This window comes from Magnolia sinica, chromosome 12 (assembly GCF_029962835.1).
Source record: "Magnolia sinica isolate HGM2019 chromosome 12, MsV1, whole genome shotgun sequence".
Classification (NCBI taxonomy): Eukaryota; Viridiplantae; Streptophyta; class Magnoliopsida; order Magnoliales; family Magnoliaceae; genus Magnolia; species Magnolia sinica.
Window position 1 is genome coordinate 19,222,866 of NC_080584.1, and position 14,625 is coordinate 19,237,490.

General features: G+C 39.0%; 1 protein-coding gene across 1 annotated transcript; it reads left to right on the forward strand.

Moving 5' to 3' along the window:
* The first annotated feature begins 2,456 nt into the window (after nt 1-2,456).
* LOC131221055 (metal tolerance protein 10-like) lies at nt 2,457-10,870 on the forward strand. The gene is made up of 6 exons (XM_058216145.1): nt 2,457-2,879; nt 2,990-3,102; nt 5,735-5,980; nt 7,118-7,198; nt 8,955-9,185; nt 10,475-10,870. Exons 1-6 carry the CDS (start codon nt 2,714-2,716, stop codon nt 10,817-10,819), a joined length of 1,182 nt encoding a protein of 393 aa, XP_058072128.1. The 5' UTR covers nt 2,457-2,713; the 3' UTR covers nt 10,820-10,870.
* The last annotated feature ends 3,755 nt before the right edge of the window (nt 10,871-14,625 follow it).

Sequence of the window (14,625 nt, forward strand, 5' to 3'; positions counted from 1 at the left end):
GAATAAACAAAGTCTTGGATTTGCTAGAGGAGGTGCAAGGGCTGACCAACAGCGAGTTCATTGAGGTTGGCCAGCTCTTAAGTCAGGACAAGCAACTCCTTTCTTTCTTTATGAGTCTATGACTTGAGCGCCATGCCGATTGGCTAAAGAAAACACTATCTAATAAATTTGCACCTGTTGGTGGTGGTTCTGTTTGATATGGATTTCTGATTATGGACTTGCAATAATTTTTTTTGGTATTTTGGACATGTTACGTTTGATAGACACTACATATTCAACTGTTTAAGTTAGATATGTTGTAGAATTTTACCTCTATTATTATTAATTCATAGCTTTCTAATTAACCAGAAACACTTCAACACTTTAGGTTTTATGAATTGCATATCCTCATGCTTATCTGAGTTTATTGTACTTGTATTTATAGATGGGGAAAGAGAAATATAATGTTGTACTCGTTGGTCGCTGACCACGCATATATCTATCTTAGGAGGAGGCCAGATTTGAGGTAGAAGGCTACAGTGGGATTATACATCAAGCCTTCAAAAACGTGAAAGAAGCGTTTGCCTTTTGGGAAATTCACTATGGCAATTCAATTGCCCAACCAGCTATAAGATGAACCATATATGATGGATGTGTATCAAACTCTTCTGACCATCTTGACACAAGGAGGATATCTTGGTCGTCAACCCAACAGACGTCACAGGCCATGGTATCTCGGGCTACTTCGACGGATGACACAGAGATATCCTTTGGTGAGGGAGTAGCTGCGTTTATTACGGGCATCGTGGTTATGTTTCTCGTCTTGTATATTATTATTAGACTGTAGTGTATTTTCTAATGTATGTCTGTATTAATCCTTGCAAACTCTACTAACACTTATTCGATGATTTCCATTACATGATGCTTCACGTAATACTTCTTTTTTGCTTCAGTTTTCTCCATATAGTTGTTGCCACACCACATTGGAAGTTATAATGCAGACACCCACCAATGATGACATCCAGATTATTTTTGGAGTCCACTTTAGGTAACATATGCCATCTTATCCATTCATCTGACTCTCCCCACAAATGCAAGGACTGACAGAAAATTAGTTCATTCGATAACTCATGTGAGCCGCACCATATAAATATGACTTTTAAGATTGTATTCATCTGCTTGGACCTTTCTCGCATGCTTGGCCACACCATATGAATATGGAATGGCTGCCACCATGATGTACGTGTTTAATCTATTCCGTTCTTCTATTTTCAGCCATCTTATTTATTTAACCGTTAAAATCCTTTTCATTGAAGTCGGTACTCTTTATTTTATCTTCCACATGCAGGCTTATATCATACAGGGCCAAATGAATGGAAAAGTCTCAGCTTGTACAAAAACGAAGTATGGCCCCTTTTGGAAACTGTGTAATGGTCGATCGTCATTCATCACAGATCCTGTAATGTGGTCCACTTGAGATCGGGATATACTTCATTCATGGCAGTGAGCCTTAAAATGACCCGTTAAAATTAGATGGATGGCATGGATGAAACACAAACATCATGGTGGAGCCTACTTTCGCACCTACCACCAGCCAGCGCCCTCGTAGTGTGGACTAATGAACGAAACATGGGCGGGCGTGGGATTAGCAGAAGTCTATGCCATACCCAAACACGAGCGGCAGGAAATTGATGACTTACACCAAATCCAACTGTCATCCCAAACACGCCTACCATCCATCCTGGAATTCGTCCCATTCCATGGGATTAGCAGACATCCACTGACACACATGCACGCACATCCACACACACCCACACACTAGCGCCGTAGTGGGTAAACTCTTCTGAGTCTGCCACCGGAGCAAGAGTCTACCAATCAACCAAATGCTTGATAACCGTTTACCCATTTGTACAAACAAAACAAAAAACCCATGACGCTTATGTCCATGATGATCCAGACCATGAATTAGGTGATTTTCACTCACCAAAACTTTCTAAGATTGGACCCTCGCTATGAATGTGAGCCGCCGATATTCAATTCAAGGGTAAGGATTGTCCAAACAGTATGACTTTTGTTTTATGGCCCATGGCCGATGGATATGATAAATGGCAAGGATCTCATCGATGCATAGGGACAGAATATCTCGTAAAGTATCAACGCCAATCAGAACAGAATATAATCGTCCCATCTGGGAACAAATAAAAGGATGCAGCGTAAGCCATACGCATGGGACATGTAAACATGGAATGGAGATAACTGTAGGCCTAGAGAAATAAGCTATGATAGAGCTCCCTCTCTACAATACACATGGCATCATCATGCGTCAATCTTAGCCGTCCACCTAGTGGGACCAATCATTAGTAGAATTATTTTAAAAAATAACAGACATTAGAGAAAGCTTAGCTGTAATTCATGTAAACAATTAACTATTTTTATTTGACACCGTCCAGTTGAAGGCCACTGGTTAGTAACTAAGAAATCAGTTGATTGATCGATGTTTTCCAATAAACCACTTTCCATCTACAGTAGTGAAAACTACATGGACGGTTCTGATTGAAAATTCGGCCTGCCACGTGTGCTATTGAAAGATGGCTCTACTACATTAATTGCTACTATATCTACCGTATCAGATCCACTTGAAAATAAGAATAACTTTATTTATTACAAAGAGGAGAGGAGAGCAATTGATGGTCGAAAACAAGTGCTCGGAAGTGGGGTGACTGGTGAGGCGGTGATGGATCTACCGACAGATTTATCTGATCATAGAGCAGCGCTTCCCTCTGGAAACCCAGATGGACAGACCATGTTCACGTCTGATGACCCATCATGGCGTCTCAATTTCAATGGTTTTCAGCTACCCGAGAGGCCTAAAGACCCTGCTTTCATTTTGAGAACTCTAAGTCCGTTCTCTCTCTCTCTCTCTCTCTCTCTCTCTCTCTCATCTGAATGTCAGATAGAAAGATGATTTCTCAAATTTAGGAATGCGACTTATTTGTTTTTTAATTATCAGGAAGAAAAGGAAAGGTTGCACGGTATTACAAGAAGCAGGAGAAGCTTTTAGAAGGATTCAACGAAATGGAAACCTTCACTGAGTTGGGTTGCTTGGCTGGAGCTCCTACTGAGGTTTCTTTGCTTCTACTCTTTTTTTTTTTCTTTTCTTTTTCTTTTTCTTTTTCTTTTTTTTTCATGGGTTGTATTGCTTATCTTGTTTTTTTTTTTTGTTGTTGCATGAATTGATTGCTTGAAGCGAAAGAAACACTGATAGTTCCATTGAATTAAGAAATGGGTTTCTCTTGTTTCGTTTCAATTTTCATGGATAGGCCAATTTCTTTGTAAATTTCAATTAATTTGATTACTAGCCATAGAAAGACTGATTTAGTATTGTTATGGGAAGATCCGAGCCCCTTACAATTCTGAGGACCGACATCTTTTTAATCTGGTCAGACACACAAGAGTATCTGAAATAATAATCGCTACTGAAGAGAATGAAGATTTATGGTGGCGCTCCCACTCCGAGGCTAGTAATCGGCTCGGATTGATCTGAGACCGAAACAGGCGGTGTAGCGCTCATACCGAATACTCCAGACCGTTCCTCTACTGTCCGACCAGATACGAATAACATAACCACTCGCATCAGTTGCGGAAAAACTCAACCCAACAAGACAGGTCCGCCACCCGCTTCAGAGTTTATAGGGAAGACCTCCAAAATGCTTAACAGATAAATAAAGCCTAGTCACATTCCGTCCAGACCGAAGCTTGGCTTGAACTCGTGACACAGTACGCGTCTAACAAATCAATAGTGAGGGTCCGTGCACACGCTAGTCAGGGCCTCTTCAGCCAGAAGTCCCGAGCCAAGGCCGGGGGAGAAAGGGCGGAATGTGGACGCTTCATGCGCTAAAATAAGAAACTACCTTAAACAGACATTACCGATTACCTCGACCACAGATACGCACAATACGCTATACGATCCCTGGATTGCGGACAATATCTCCACGATCCGAAAATCCTACTGATTGAGCGAATCGTGACGAGATTAGCGGACTCAATCCGTCCGATGGTCAGGTATAAATACAACGAAGACCTCATTGCTACAGGTATGCAACATTTTGCACTCTCCCTCTACTCTTCAACTCAGATCCAGATTCCCTTGACCTGACTTAGGCATTGAAAGGTCCTTTGCTTAGACCAGGGTCTCCTTTGCTCGTTGTGAGTGTGCAACTCAAGGAGGCTAAAGCGATTCGGAGTTTGCGAGTCAGAATGGAGGGTCATCCAAATTTAGTCATCAACAAGTATAGTTATTGTAGTTAAGATATACTAACAAAACACATTTACAAATTCGAGATTGCTGGTCACAAGCATATGGTTTCTAAGTTACGTTTGGTAGTAACAAAATTTTAATCCTATTTCAATTAGCCATATGATTTCTAAGTCAGTTTTGGTGGTAACAAAAGTTTAATCCCTGATCAATTAGTCAGAGACTATGTTTGTCCGCGGTTTGTATCATAATTCTAAAACTGGATGGGTCAACTCAAAACTCAGCCAGATTTCAATTCGAGTTTCTTGGAAACTCGTTGAAGTGCCTGAATGGATCGTGTCTGGACAAATCTTGTCAACTTACTAGACTCGATTTGGGAAGACTCAACATATTCAACCAAGTTACTCCACTAAGTGCAATTTTGTTTTTTCTTTGATATTTTACTAACATTTCTAAGAAATGTAAGATCTTCTGGCCTTAAATACTTTAAATTTGTTTTAGACAATAACAAGTCAAATCAAATAAAAACCAGGTCAAGTCCCGGTTAGACATGAGGCCAGTTGATTTTTATTTTTATTTTTTGTTTTTTTTGAGTTTCTGAACTATGTTTTTGCAAATTACTTATATGCAAAGAACTTAATAGATATAAGAACAGGTTAGGGTTTTTATTATTTTTATTATTTTTTTATTTTTTAAATACTTTAAATTTGTTTCAGACAATAACAAGTCAAATCAAATAAAAACCAGGTCAAGTCCCGGTTAGACATGAGGCCAGTTGAGGGGTTTTTTTTTTTTTTTTTTTTGGAGTTTCTGAACTATGTTTTTGCAAACTACTTGTATGCAAAGAACTTAATAGTTATAAGAACAGGTTGGAGTTTCTGAACTATTTTATTATTATTAAAAAAAAAAAAAAAAAAACATTGTACGGCTTTATTTGTTCATAAAAAGCTAAGACCTGACATCATCTTATGGTAAAGACCTGCCATCATTCATCTTCAAATTGTACATATAAGTCATTGTTTCCCCTCGGTTCCTCTTTAATTTTAATAAAAACCCAGGTAAAAAAGAGTCACAACGAGTCACATCAAGTTGACTGAGTTAGCAATTTGACTCAGCGAGTCTTCCCGAATCAGAGAACAAATTAAAACCAGGCAGATCCAAGTCGGACATTCCCCCCTGGTGCTCTTTAATATATATATATATATAAGTAATAACTTGGCTTGACATCTCTCTTATGTCAAATAACTCAGCAAGAACTCTCTCTGATTCAAGTTAACTCAGCCGAGTATCAAGTGGACTCAGTGAGTTCTAGAACTATGGTCAAGGATCATGTGCTTTCTCTTTAATTCCTTGTTTGGTTGAATCTTTCTATAAGTGGATGCTTCCCTTAGTATAAATGAATTAGATTCCCAGTCGTAATAAAATAATAACTGATATTTTCACTTAATTAAGAGATATATTTCTCATCTTCTTTTTTATTTTATTTTTTCCTTTTCATAGGACGACTCCAAGAAGCTTGCAAAGAGTGAAACACTGGCGATTCGCATCTCTAACGCGGCTAACCTAATCCTTTTTGCGGCTAAAGTCTATGCTTCTTTGGAGAGCAGATCTTTGGCTGTGATCGCATCGACATTGGACTCTCTATTGGATCTTTTATCAGGTTTTATTCTATGGTTTACTTCATATGCAATGCAGAAGCCGAACCAGTATCGGTATCCAGTTGGGAAGAAGCGAATGCAACCAGTGGTGAGTCACTTACAAGGTTGAGCAATGTCGCATTTAGAATATACACTGAAACTCAGTGTATAATCAGTTCCCCATGTCTTATCTAATGTACCTACATGATTAAAAGACTCCACGATTTGGATTGACTCATTCAGCACTGAGTCGATTTGAGGCTCGCCCGAATCGAGCCTGAATCGGCCAGACTCGCCCGAGTCAGGGGCTACTACTTGGGGTGGATGACTTGTGTTGTCGAATTGAATCGGGTTCCTGCGAGTCTGGGTCGACTCGTTAAAGTCCTACCAGACTTGGACGAGTCTTAAAACCGTGCGTGCCTACTAATTGAGTGATCCAAAACAGGAAATTGGTGGGCCATCTCTTGGTTTGGCCATAATAGCCTAATTGCATTATGGACAGAATTTTCTAAATTGTGGGATTGACAGATTAATTTTGAATTATCTGTGTGGGCAATGATGGGCTGTTCAAGATGTTGATACCAAAGGAGGGGTGGTTTGGATCAATGGAAGTATGTCTGATTAGATGTTGGAGATAGTTGATATACCAAATCTGGATGTAATTCTCTCAGTCTAATGATCTGAGTCTACCCTACTGAGTGAATGATCTAGTCATGTGTAAGCTATTATCCAATCAGACTGCAGGCCAGTTGATCTAAACCGTGCTATTGATGGTCAACTTATGGATTTTCCATCAAGTAACTATGGGGTTGATAGTTTGCTTTTGGGCTTCAGTAAATATATTGGGTAGTGGCCCATTCATGATCTCAACCATCAATTGGACGATTCAGATTGATGGCCATGTGCAGCATTGGAATATGGTAGAGATAGTCTATGCACACCGTACAAGCTTTTTACAAACTTCATATAGGATGAAAATTTCATCTTATTTTTGTAAACAATACATTGAGACTGGATCAACGGGCCATCTCTACTTTCTGATCATCGCATATAAGATCCGATCCGTTCAATTGATCAGTCATCTCTTAGATGGGCCATCTCCTAAAATTGTACATTGATAAAATGTTCATATTAGTGGACCTTTTTTATGATTTTTTTCTCTAAAGGGATCTTAGTGTTAATAAATTGGGTTAATCCAATCCGTCCATTGGCAAGTAAATTGAAATTATTGTGACTTAATCTGCAGGGAATCATTGTTTTTGCTTCAGTAATGGCAAGTCTTGGATTCCAAATACTGCTCGAGTCTGTTCGAGAACTCATTTCAATGGTAAGTAGATTTGTTTTGTTTTGTTTTTTTGTTTTTTTTTGTTTTTTTTTGTTTTTGTTTTTTATCGTTTTCTTAATTAATTAAATTTTTATTTATTTATTTTTTATATATATAATTTTGACAAATATACATCTTATCATACTTCAAAATGCTAAACCTCGACATGAATCGATCTCCAGCTGTGTTGGGTCGACTCAGAAGACTCGATCGACCCTTCACTTGATTTGACTCGGTATTTAATAAATTAAGAGATTTGCTGAGCCCATATGCATGTGCAGCTGACAAATGCAACATCTAAGCCCTCCGTGAGAGTTAGGTGATTCACCCAATATCAATTGCATACTGTCTCAACTTGTGAAAGAACAAGATGACCAAAGTCTTTGAATCTGTTAACCATGTTCTTGGTAGGCATAACCAATCCATGGTGTGGTCCATCATATAGACTGCATTTTTACAACTAAAGTCTTTTTGTTAGAATCAATCTCAACCATCCAGTTTACAAGTGATGATGATAGTTAAGTGGGTGGTACAAAATGGTAAAGGTTCTATGAAGAATGTCACCATAACGCCGACTTTTATCAGATATCTTTTACTTCAACAATCTCATATATTATCTTTCACTAGTCCCGGGCCTATATAAAAGAAGAGAGTCAAGTTAAGAGCTGGTTGTCCTAATTGGTTAACATTGTTATAATAGATGTCTTAAATTGAGTCTATTATTGGGTCTGTCGATGCAATCGACAGTCTGTTTGATGTCACCTTCGATGGCATCGAACAGTTCTCGATCCCATCGATGTTTTCTGGATTTTCTTCAGTTGGTTGCTAGACTAACTGTGCAATTTTTCGATGCCATCGAAAAATTTTGAAAAATCATATTTTGTCTCTGGACAGTTGAGGTGTTAGTTCGATGCCATCAACGGGATTAGTTCGATGCCATCGAAAGGGCTTCGATGGTATCAACAGATTCTGCTCGAATTTTTCGCAAAGCTATAAAATTGCAGAATTTGTTTCCAATTTTGTTTGAAATTCTTTCTAAAGTTATATATATATATATATATATATGGGATTATGAAGTATTTTAAGTATTTCTAAATCATCATACGGTTTCAAAGAGTATAACAATGGTAAGATTTGATGTTGTTTGAATCGGGTAAGCTTTCTCTCTTTGTAATTTCTGCTTTCATAGTGATCATCTGTCACTTTGTGCCGTGGTTTTTTGCCCAAAAGGGTTTTTCCACGTTAAATCATTGTATTGTCTTTGTGTTTGCTTGGTCTCATTGGATTGCTATCTTAAATTTATCTTCGTGTGCTTCTGCGGTCCCCCAACAAACATTTTTATAATTTAGACAATTGATTTTACAGGAATCAAAAATCAATTATGTTAATTTTAAAATAGAGTAGAAGTGTGTAGAGTATTATAATGAATTGTATAAGATTCTAAAGTTGTATAGAAAGATCTAAAGTTGCGTAGAATGATATAAAGTTGTGTAAAGATGTCTGTAAGTATCTATAAAATTCTAACGAGGCTTTGTATATATAAAAATGCATAGAACATTTTAGAAATATTTAGAAATATTTTTACTATTGACTGAAAGTCATGTGATAAAATCCTAGCCATATATGTATAGTTTATAGACTCTTCGTTTGATCTTATAGATAAGGAATCTATAAGGTGGACGGTTAGAGATGCTTCAAGTTGCAAATTTTTTTTATTTTCCTTTTTCCCATTATAATAACATTTTTTTATTTATGGCAGACTCACCCTTCAATGGATCCTATGAAGGAAAAATGGACGATCGGGATCATGGCATCCGTCACCATAGTGAAGTTTGCACTCGTGATTTATTGTCGACAGTTCAAAAACGAGATCGTAAGAGCCTACGCTCTGGATCACATCTTCGACGTAGTCACCAATTCAATTGGTCTGGCCACGACCGTCCTTGCGGTCAGATACTATTGGTGGTTGGATCCTGCTGGGGCCATACTGGTAAGTTCACAGAAGCTTAAGATCCATAGTTCTTGTAGTGTGGGGCCCACCATGAACATTTCCTGACCCAAAAATCAATTGGTCCACACATACAATGTCGACCATCGGGCAGTGAACTGAAACTGAGTATTTATTTCACAGATGCATGGCCCACATAGTGAGTATATCATTCTGAGTTTTGGGTCATGAGGGCAAAAGCATGGTGGACTGTCCACTTAATGGGCCTTTGAGTTAATCAGATTAAGGTAATTATACAATCAATATAAGAGAAAAACAGCCAATTTGGTAAGTGGAATTATGTAGTGTATAATCTACAACCCATGTGTTGGAACATTTCAACAGCCCAACTAAGAATGGACCGTCCAGTTCATGGACCGTCTCTTGGATTGGCTCAGCCCTATGGGTCACTTGGCTAAACCCGATTTCTAAACTGGGTTCAGGCTAAGTCAAACAGGTTGGGCTGTGGTTGAACCATACCTGACCTGACCCTATCTGGCTCAACCAGTTACTCGGTTCGAGCCACATGGAGTCAGTTCAGCTGGCCTGAATACAATTGAAGGATCCTGCAGGTTGGGATCAGTGACTTTTACTCGTAAGTGGGTCGAGTGGGCCATTAGGTAATGGGTCGTGGGTCAGGTTCATGCCTAAATTCTTAGTTCCTTAGCAGATGTCCCAGCCCGGTCTGGCACTGACCTCGCCCGACCCAACCCATTGTTCACCCCATTTGGTTCATGTGGTCCAGCGCATTGCGGTTCAAACATGGTTATGGCAGTTGATCGCCAGAGTGGGCCCATTAGCCTTTTGAGCCTAACATATTCAACCAGCTCGACTTGGACCTCTTATGTAGGTCCGACAGCTTGGGTCAAAGGGCCAAAAGATAAAAAGGACTGGTTCCATAACATTTCCTGTTGAACTCTGGCCCAACCCATAATCTTGGCCCATTTATCACTGTCATGGGCCTCTCAGGCCTATTTTCGGAAACAACGGTCAGGATCAACATATCAACGGGTTGGGCTAGGGCTGATATTGGCTTAAGACTCGAACAAATCCCATGCAACTCGTCTGAGTTGACTCGGACTTGGTCTGAACCGATCTGGTTTGTTACCGCATAGGCGACTTACTGTTGACTCGGCCAAGAGTCACGATCTGACTCGAGACCAGATGAGTTGTTCTAAGTTGCCGAGTCTTATATTCATTTCACATCTTCCAAGTTGAACTAGGTTTTATTAACCATGATTCATCCAACTAAAATGTAAAACTACGGATCTTCTGATGGAGTGCTGATGCAGATAGCTCTATACACAATGGGCACATGGGCCAGGACCGTCGTCGAGAACGTATGGTCACTGATCGGGAGATCAGCACCGCCGGATTTCTTGACCAAGATGACATACCTCATTTGGAACCACCATGAACAGATCAAGCACATCGACACCGTTAGAGCATATGCTTTTGGTTCGCAGTATTTCATAGAGGTGGACATAGTCTTACCCGGGGACATGCCCCTGAGTGAGGCACATAACATCGGGGAGACCCTCCAAGAGAAAATCGAACAACTTTCGGAAGTCGAGCGGGCCTTTGTACACGTTGATTTTGAATCTAGTCACAGCCCAGAACACAAACAGAAGGCCTGATGGCATCAGAGACGAACCATGATGGGAACATGGGAATTTTTGGTGATTTATATATATATATATATATATATATATATATATATGGGTATGTGCACACAATTTTATTTTTATTGTTGCTTTTAATTTTTGGACATTAGAGATGATTGCTTATTTGTATGGATTAATTTTCTACAATAACTTAATAATCTGTACTGTGAATGACAGCCCCCTCATCCCCGAAGCTAATCCAAAATCTCGCTGTGCTACGTTGGGTAAGAGATAAGAAATGGATTAGAGAAGCGACGGGATATTTTAGTAGATTGATTAGAATGTCCTTTGGCGACTGTCCATAAGACTGCTATGAAATATTTCAGTTGGTGGAAGAGCGCAGTAGACCAAACACATGTTCTAAGTCTCCAAAAAAATCTATTAGATCTTCTGCAAGATGAAGGGAGTTGGTCAGATTATCTTTGGATGTTATAGTCCAAATTGGTGGCTCAGATGGTGGTTACAGAAAGGGCAGACAGGGCATATCTGTTATGAAATGAAGTTTCTTACTTGGAATGTTTAGGGATTGGCGAATAAAAAGAAGAGAAATCAAATAAAGAATGACTGTATAAATGGTACAAGGCTCAGCTTCTCACAATTCAGGAAACGAAGGTGCAAAACTTCGACTCTAAGCTTCTGGAATCTATCTTGATGCAGTGGGTACCTTTTTGTTTGGTCGAAATTAGATGCATGGTCCGGTTCCTTCTTTGTGTCAGTAATTTTGAAAGATAATTCCTGAGGTTTTTAGTGGCCTTTTATTTCTGTATATGGTCCTAATCAGGAGGACAGGAGAGGCATTTTGGAAAGAGTTGTTTGAGTGTTGGATCAAATTCAGCGGTCCATGGTGCGTTGAGGGTGACTTAATGTCACTCATTCCCTTCAGAGAAATTGAGCAGGGGTAAAATTAGCAGGAGTATTGAGTACCTTCTTAGATTGGATTGGTAGCCCAACCTTTTCGATCTCCTAATTTACATGGTCTAACGATTAGAACAAGCCAATTCTGTCTAGATTATTGGAACATTTTTTTTTTAGTCTATTCAGAATGGGTTGAGTGCCTTCTTGTCTTTCAAATGGCTCTCTCGAGACTTACTTCTGATCATTGCCCCTTGTTATTGTCAATTGATGATGAGAATTGGGGAACAAATCCATTTAGTTGGAACTCTATTGGTTCCAAGTTTACGGTTTGAAGCAAAATATTATACATTGGTGGTCTTCCTTCCAGGTGGATGGCTTCGTGGATTTTAAGATCTCACATATACTTAAATGATTGAAGGACAAAATTAGATCCGGGAAGAAAGAATATATCCTTAAAAGGGATGTAAAAACGGGCTATATTCGTCTCAGGCTTTAGATGCTAAAGCAGAAGAAAATCCGCATCTCCGGATGAATCTTCAGTCCGGGTTGAGCTTATTCAAGATTATACCACGAGGATCAAGGAAAAGGAGATAAAATGGAGGCCACTGTCACATAGTACTTGGATCAAGGAGGGATAAAAATATGAGAAGAGAATAATTTGTTTGTTGAAATTTCTACCACACTTGACATGTGAATTTCTTATCCATTTATAGAGTGTACAATCCCTTTGCATAGAGAACCTTTATAAATAGTTTGAAGATTGAATTTAAATATGTTAGTGCACTCACCTTGCACACTTGTTTGTCAATCGCGTGATTAGTTGTGTCAAATAGTCTGATGAGTCCTTAGCAAATGAAGACTAACGACACAACTGGAGCAGAAGCCCAAGCTACAAGTTCAAAGTATAGAGAAACTTCAACGATCTTGATCGTACCTATAGATGACATTAACCCATAATAAGAAAACCTACTTAGATCATCTATTCAAGCCATTCTAAATTTATATTTTCCATCATTCTAAAGTTGACTTTAGAAAGTTCAAAGTTGTTGAATGAATTGCAGGACAAAAACTTAAACAGGAAAAGCTGTCTCACATTCGGTTGGAAAAGATGCTACCGAATGACACTTTCACTGCCACCGAAGATACCTTCGGTATCACCGAAAAGTGACCAAAACAGTCCAGCAACATTTCAAAGTTAATTCGGTACCACCGACTAAGCTTTTGGTTCCACCGTCTCCCCCCGAAGAACAATATTCGGGACTGAAAGTGACAATTTTCATCCAGCAACTTAGAACTTAATTCGGTACCACAGAGTGATAATTCGATGCCACCGACTATATTTCGGTGCCACTAAAGGTTCACTCGGTAGGACCGAAAAGTAGCAGTTATAGATCCATTAGAATTTTTTCTCTATAAATATAGGACCCAGAACTTTGTGAAAAGTGTGAATTAAGGCATTCTAGAGTCCCTAGTGTATCCTAAGTTCAACCCACTCATCTTAGACTCTATCCACAAGAGATTCATGTTATTTTCATTGTAATTCCTCACTTAAATGAGCATTCAAAGCTCCTATTAATGAAGAACATGATCTCAAGCCTTCTCTAGAGTATTGAGACCAAACCTATTGACAAAACTTTAGTCTCCATGATACTCTAAATTATCTATCGGTTGAATCCCTTAGGAAATCCATTCATAATCTTTGTTAGGAGATTCAACCCACTCACATTACTTTGGTTACCTTAATCAGAACATCATATGCAAGGTATTTGATAGTGAAGCTGAAACAATAGGAAAATTATAGCATCATGATCGGGGGAGTATTGGGAAGCTTATTCAAGCAAAAGGAAGCAAAGATCAAGCAACCCAAGAAGAGCTACAGAAGAGGACTCAATCCAACGAGTAAGTGTTACTGTTAAGAGTTCACAAGTTAGTCTCTATCCTCGTGTAGGATTGAAGCTAAGAGTTTGTTATCCATAAACACGTGGGACCTTGGCCGGTATGGCCTAAACGTATGTGCCTTGTGTGGGATCTTGGCTGGTGTGGCCTAAACGTAGGTGCCTTATGTGAGACCTTGGCCTATGTGGCCTAAACGTAGGTGTCTTATGTAGGACCTTGGCTGGTGTGGCCTAAACGTAGGTGCCTTGTGTGGGACCTTGACCTATGTGGCCTAAATGTAGGTGCCTATTGTGGGACCTTGGTCTGTGTGCCCTAAACGTAGGTTCTTAGTGTAAGACTTTTGCTCTTGTGGAGAGCATAAATTGTAAAGTCCTTTGTGTAGGGCTGTAAAAGTTTATGGTGAACCTCGTTTAAAATCATTGATAGTGAAATTCAGCACAATCTAGGAGAGAGTGCGTCTGCATGAAGTGGAGTAGGCACGTAGCCGAACCACTATTCATGCTTGTGTTTGGAATTGTCGTTTGCGCATCTATTTAATTATGCTTACATGTTTTAATGCCTAATTTTATATGGATAATCAAATGAATGCCTTGGATTTATAGGTTGCATATTCCATACACACTTGTTCATAATACTATAGGCTAGTTGTTTTATTTGTATAACTTGAGTAGCCTATGTGATTGGACCCTCGATTGGCATGGAAGTCTTTAGAGTTATATTACTTTGCATAGTTTAAATGCAAATTAGTTTAAGTTAGGCACAGTTTTAAATTGGTATAATCATTGAAAAGTCCTATTCACTCCCCCTCTAGGACTCGTAATCTATTCCATACTTCTACTAAAGCAGTCTAAATAGCAATTTCAATTGGTATCAGAGTGGATTCCTCTTAAAGGGTTTAACAACCTAAAGGGAGATGTTGATAGAAGTAGTAATTATGGATAATGAGGAGATAGATGAACATCAAATCAATGAGAAAGAAGAAGAAGAAAAAGAGAGTATATACGATGCTTATGATCAACTCTACATTC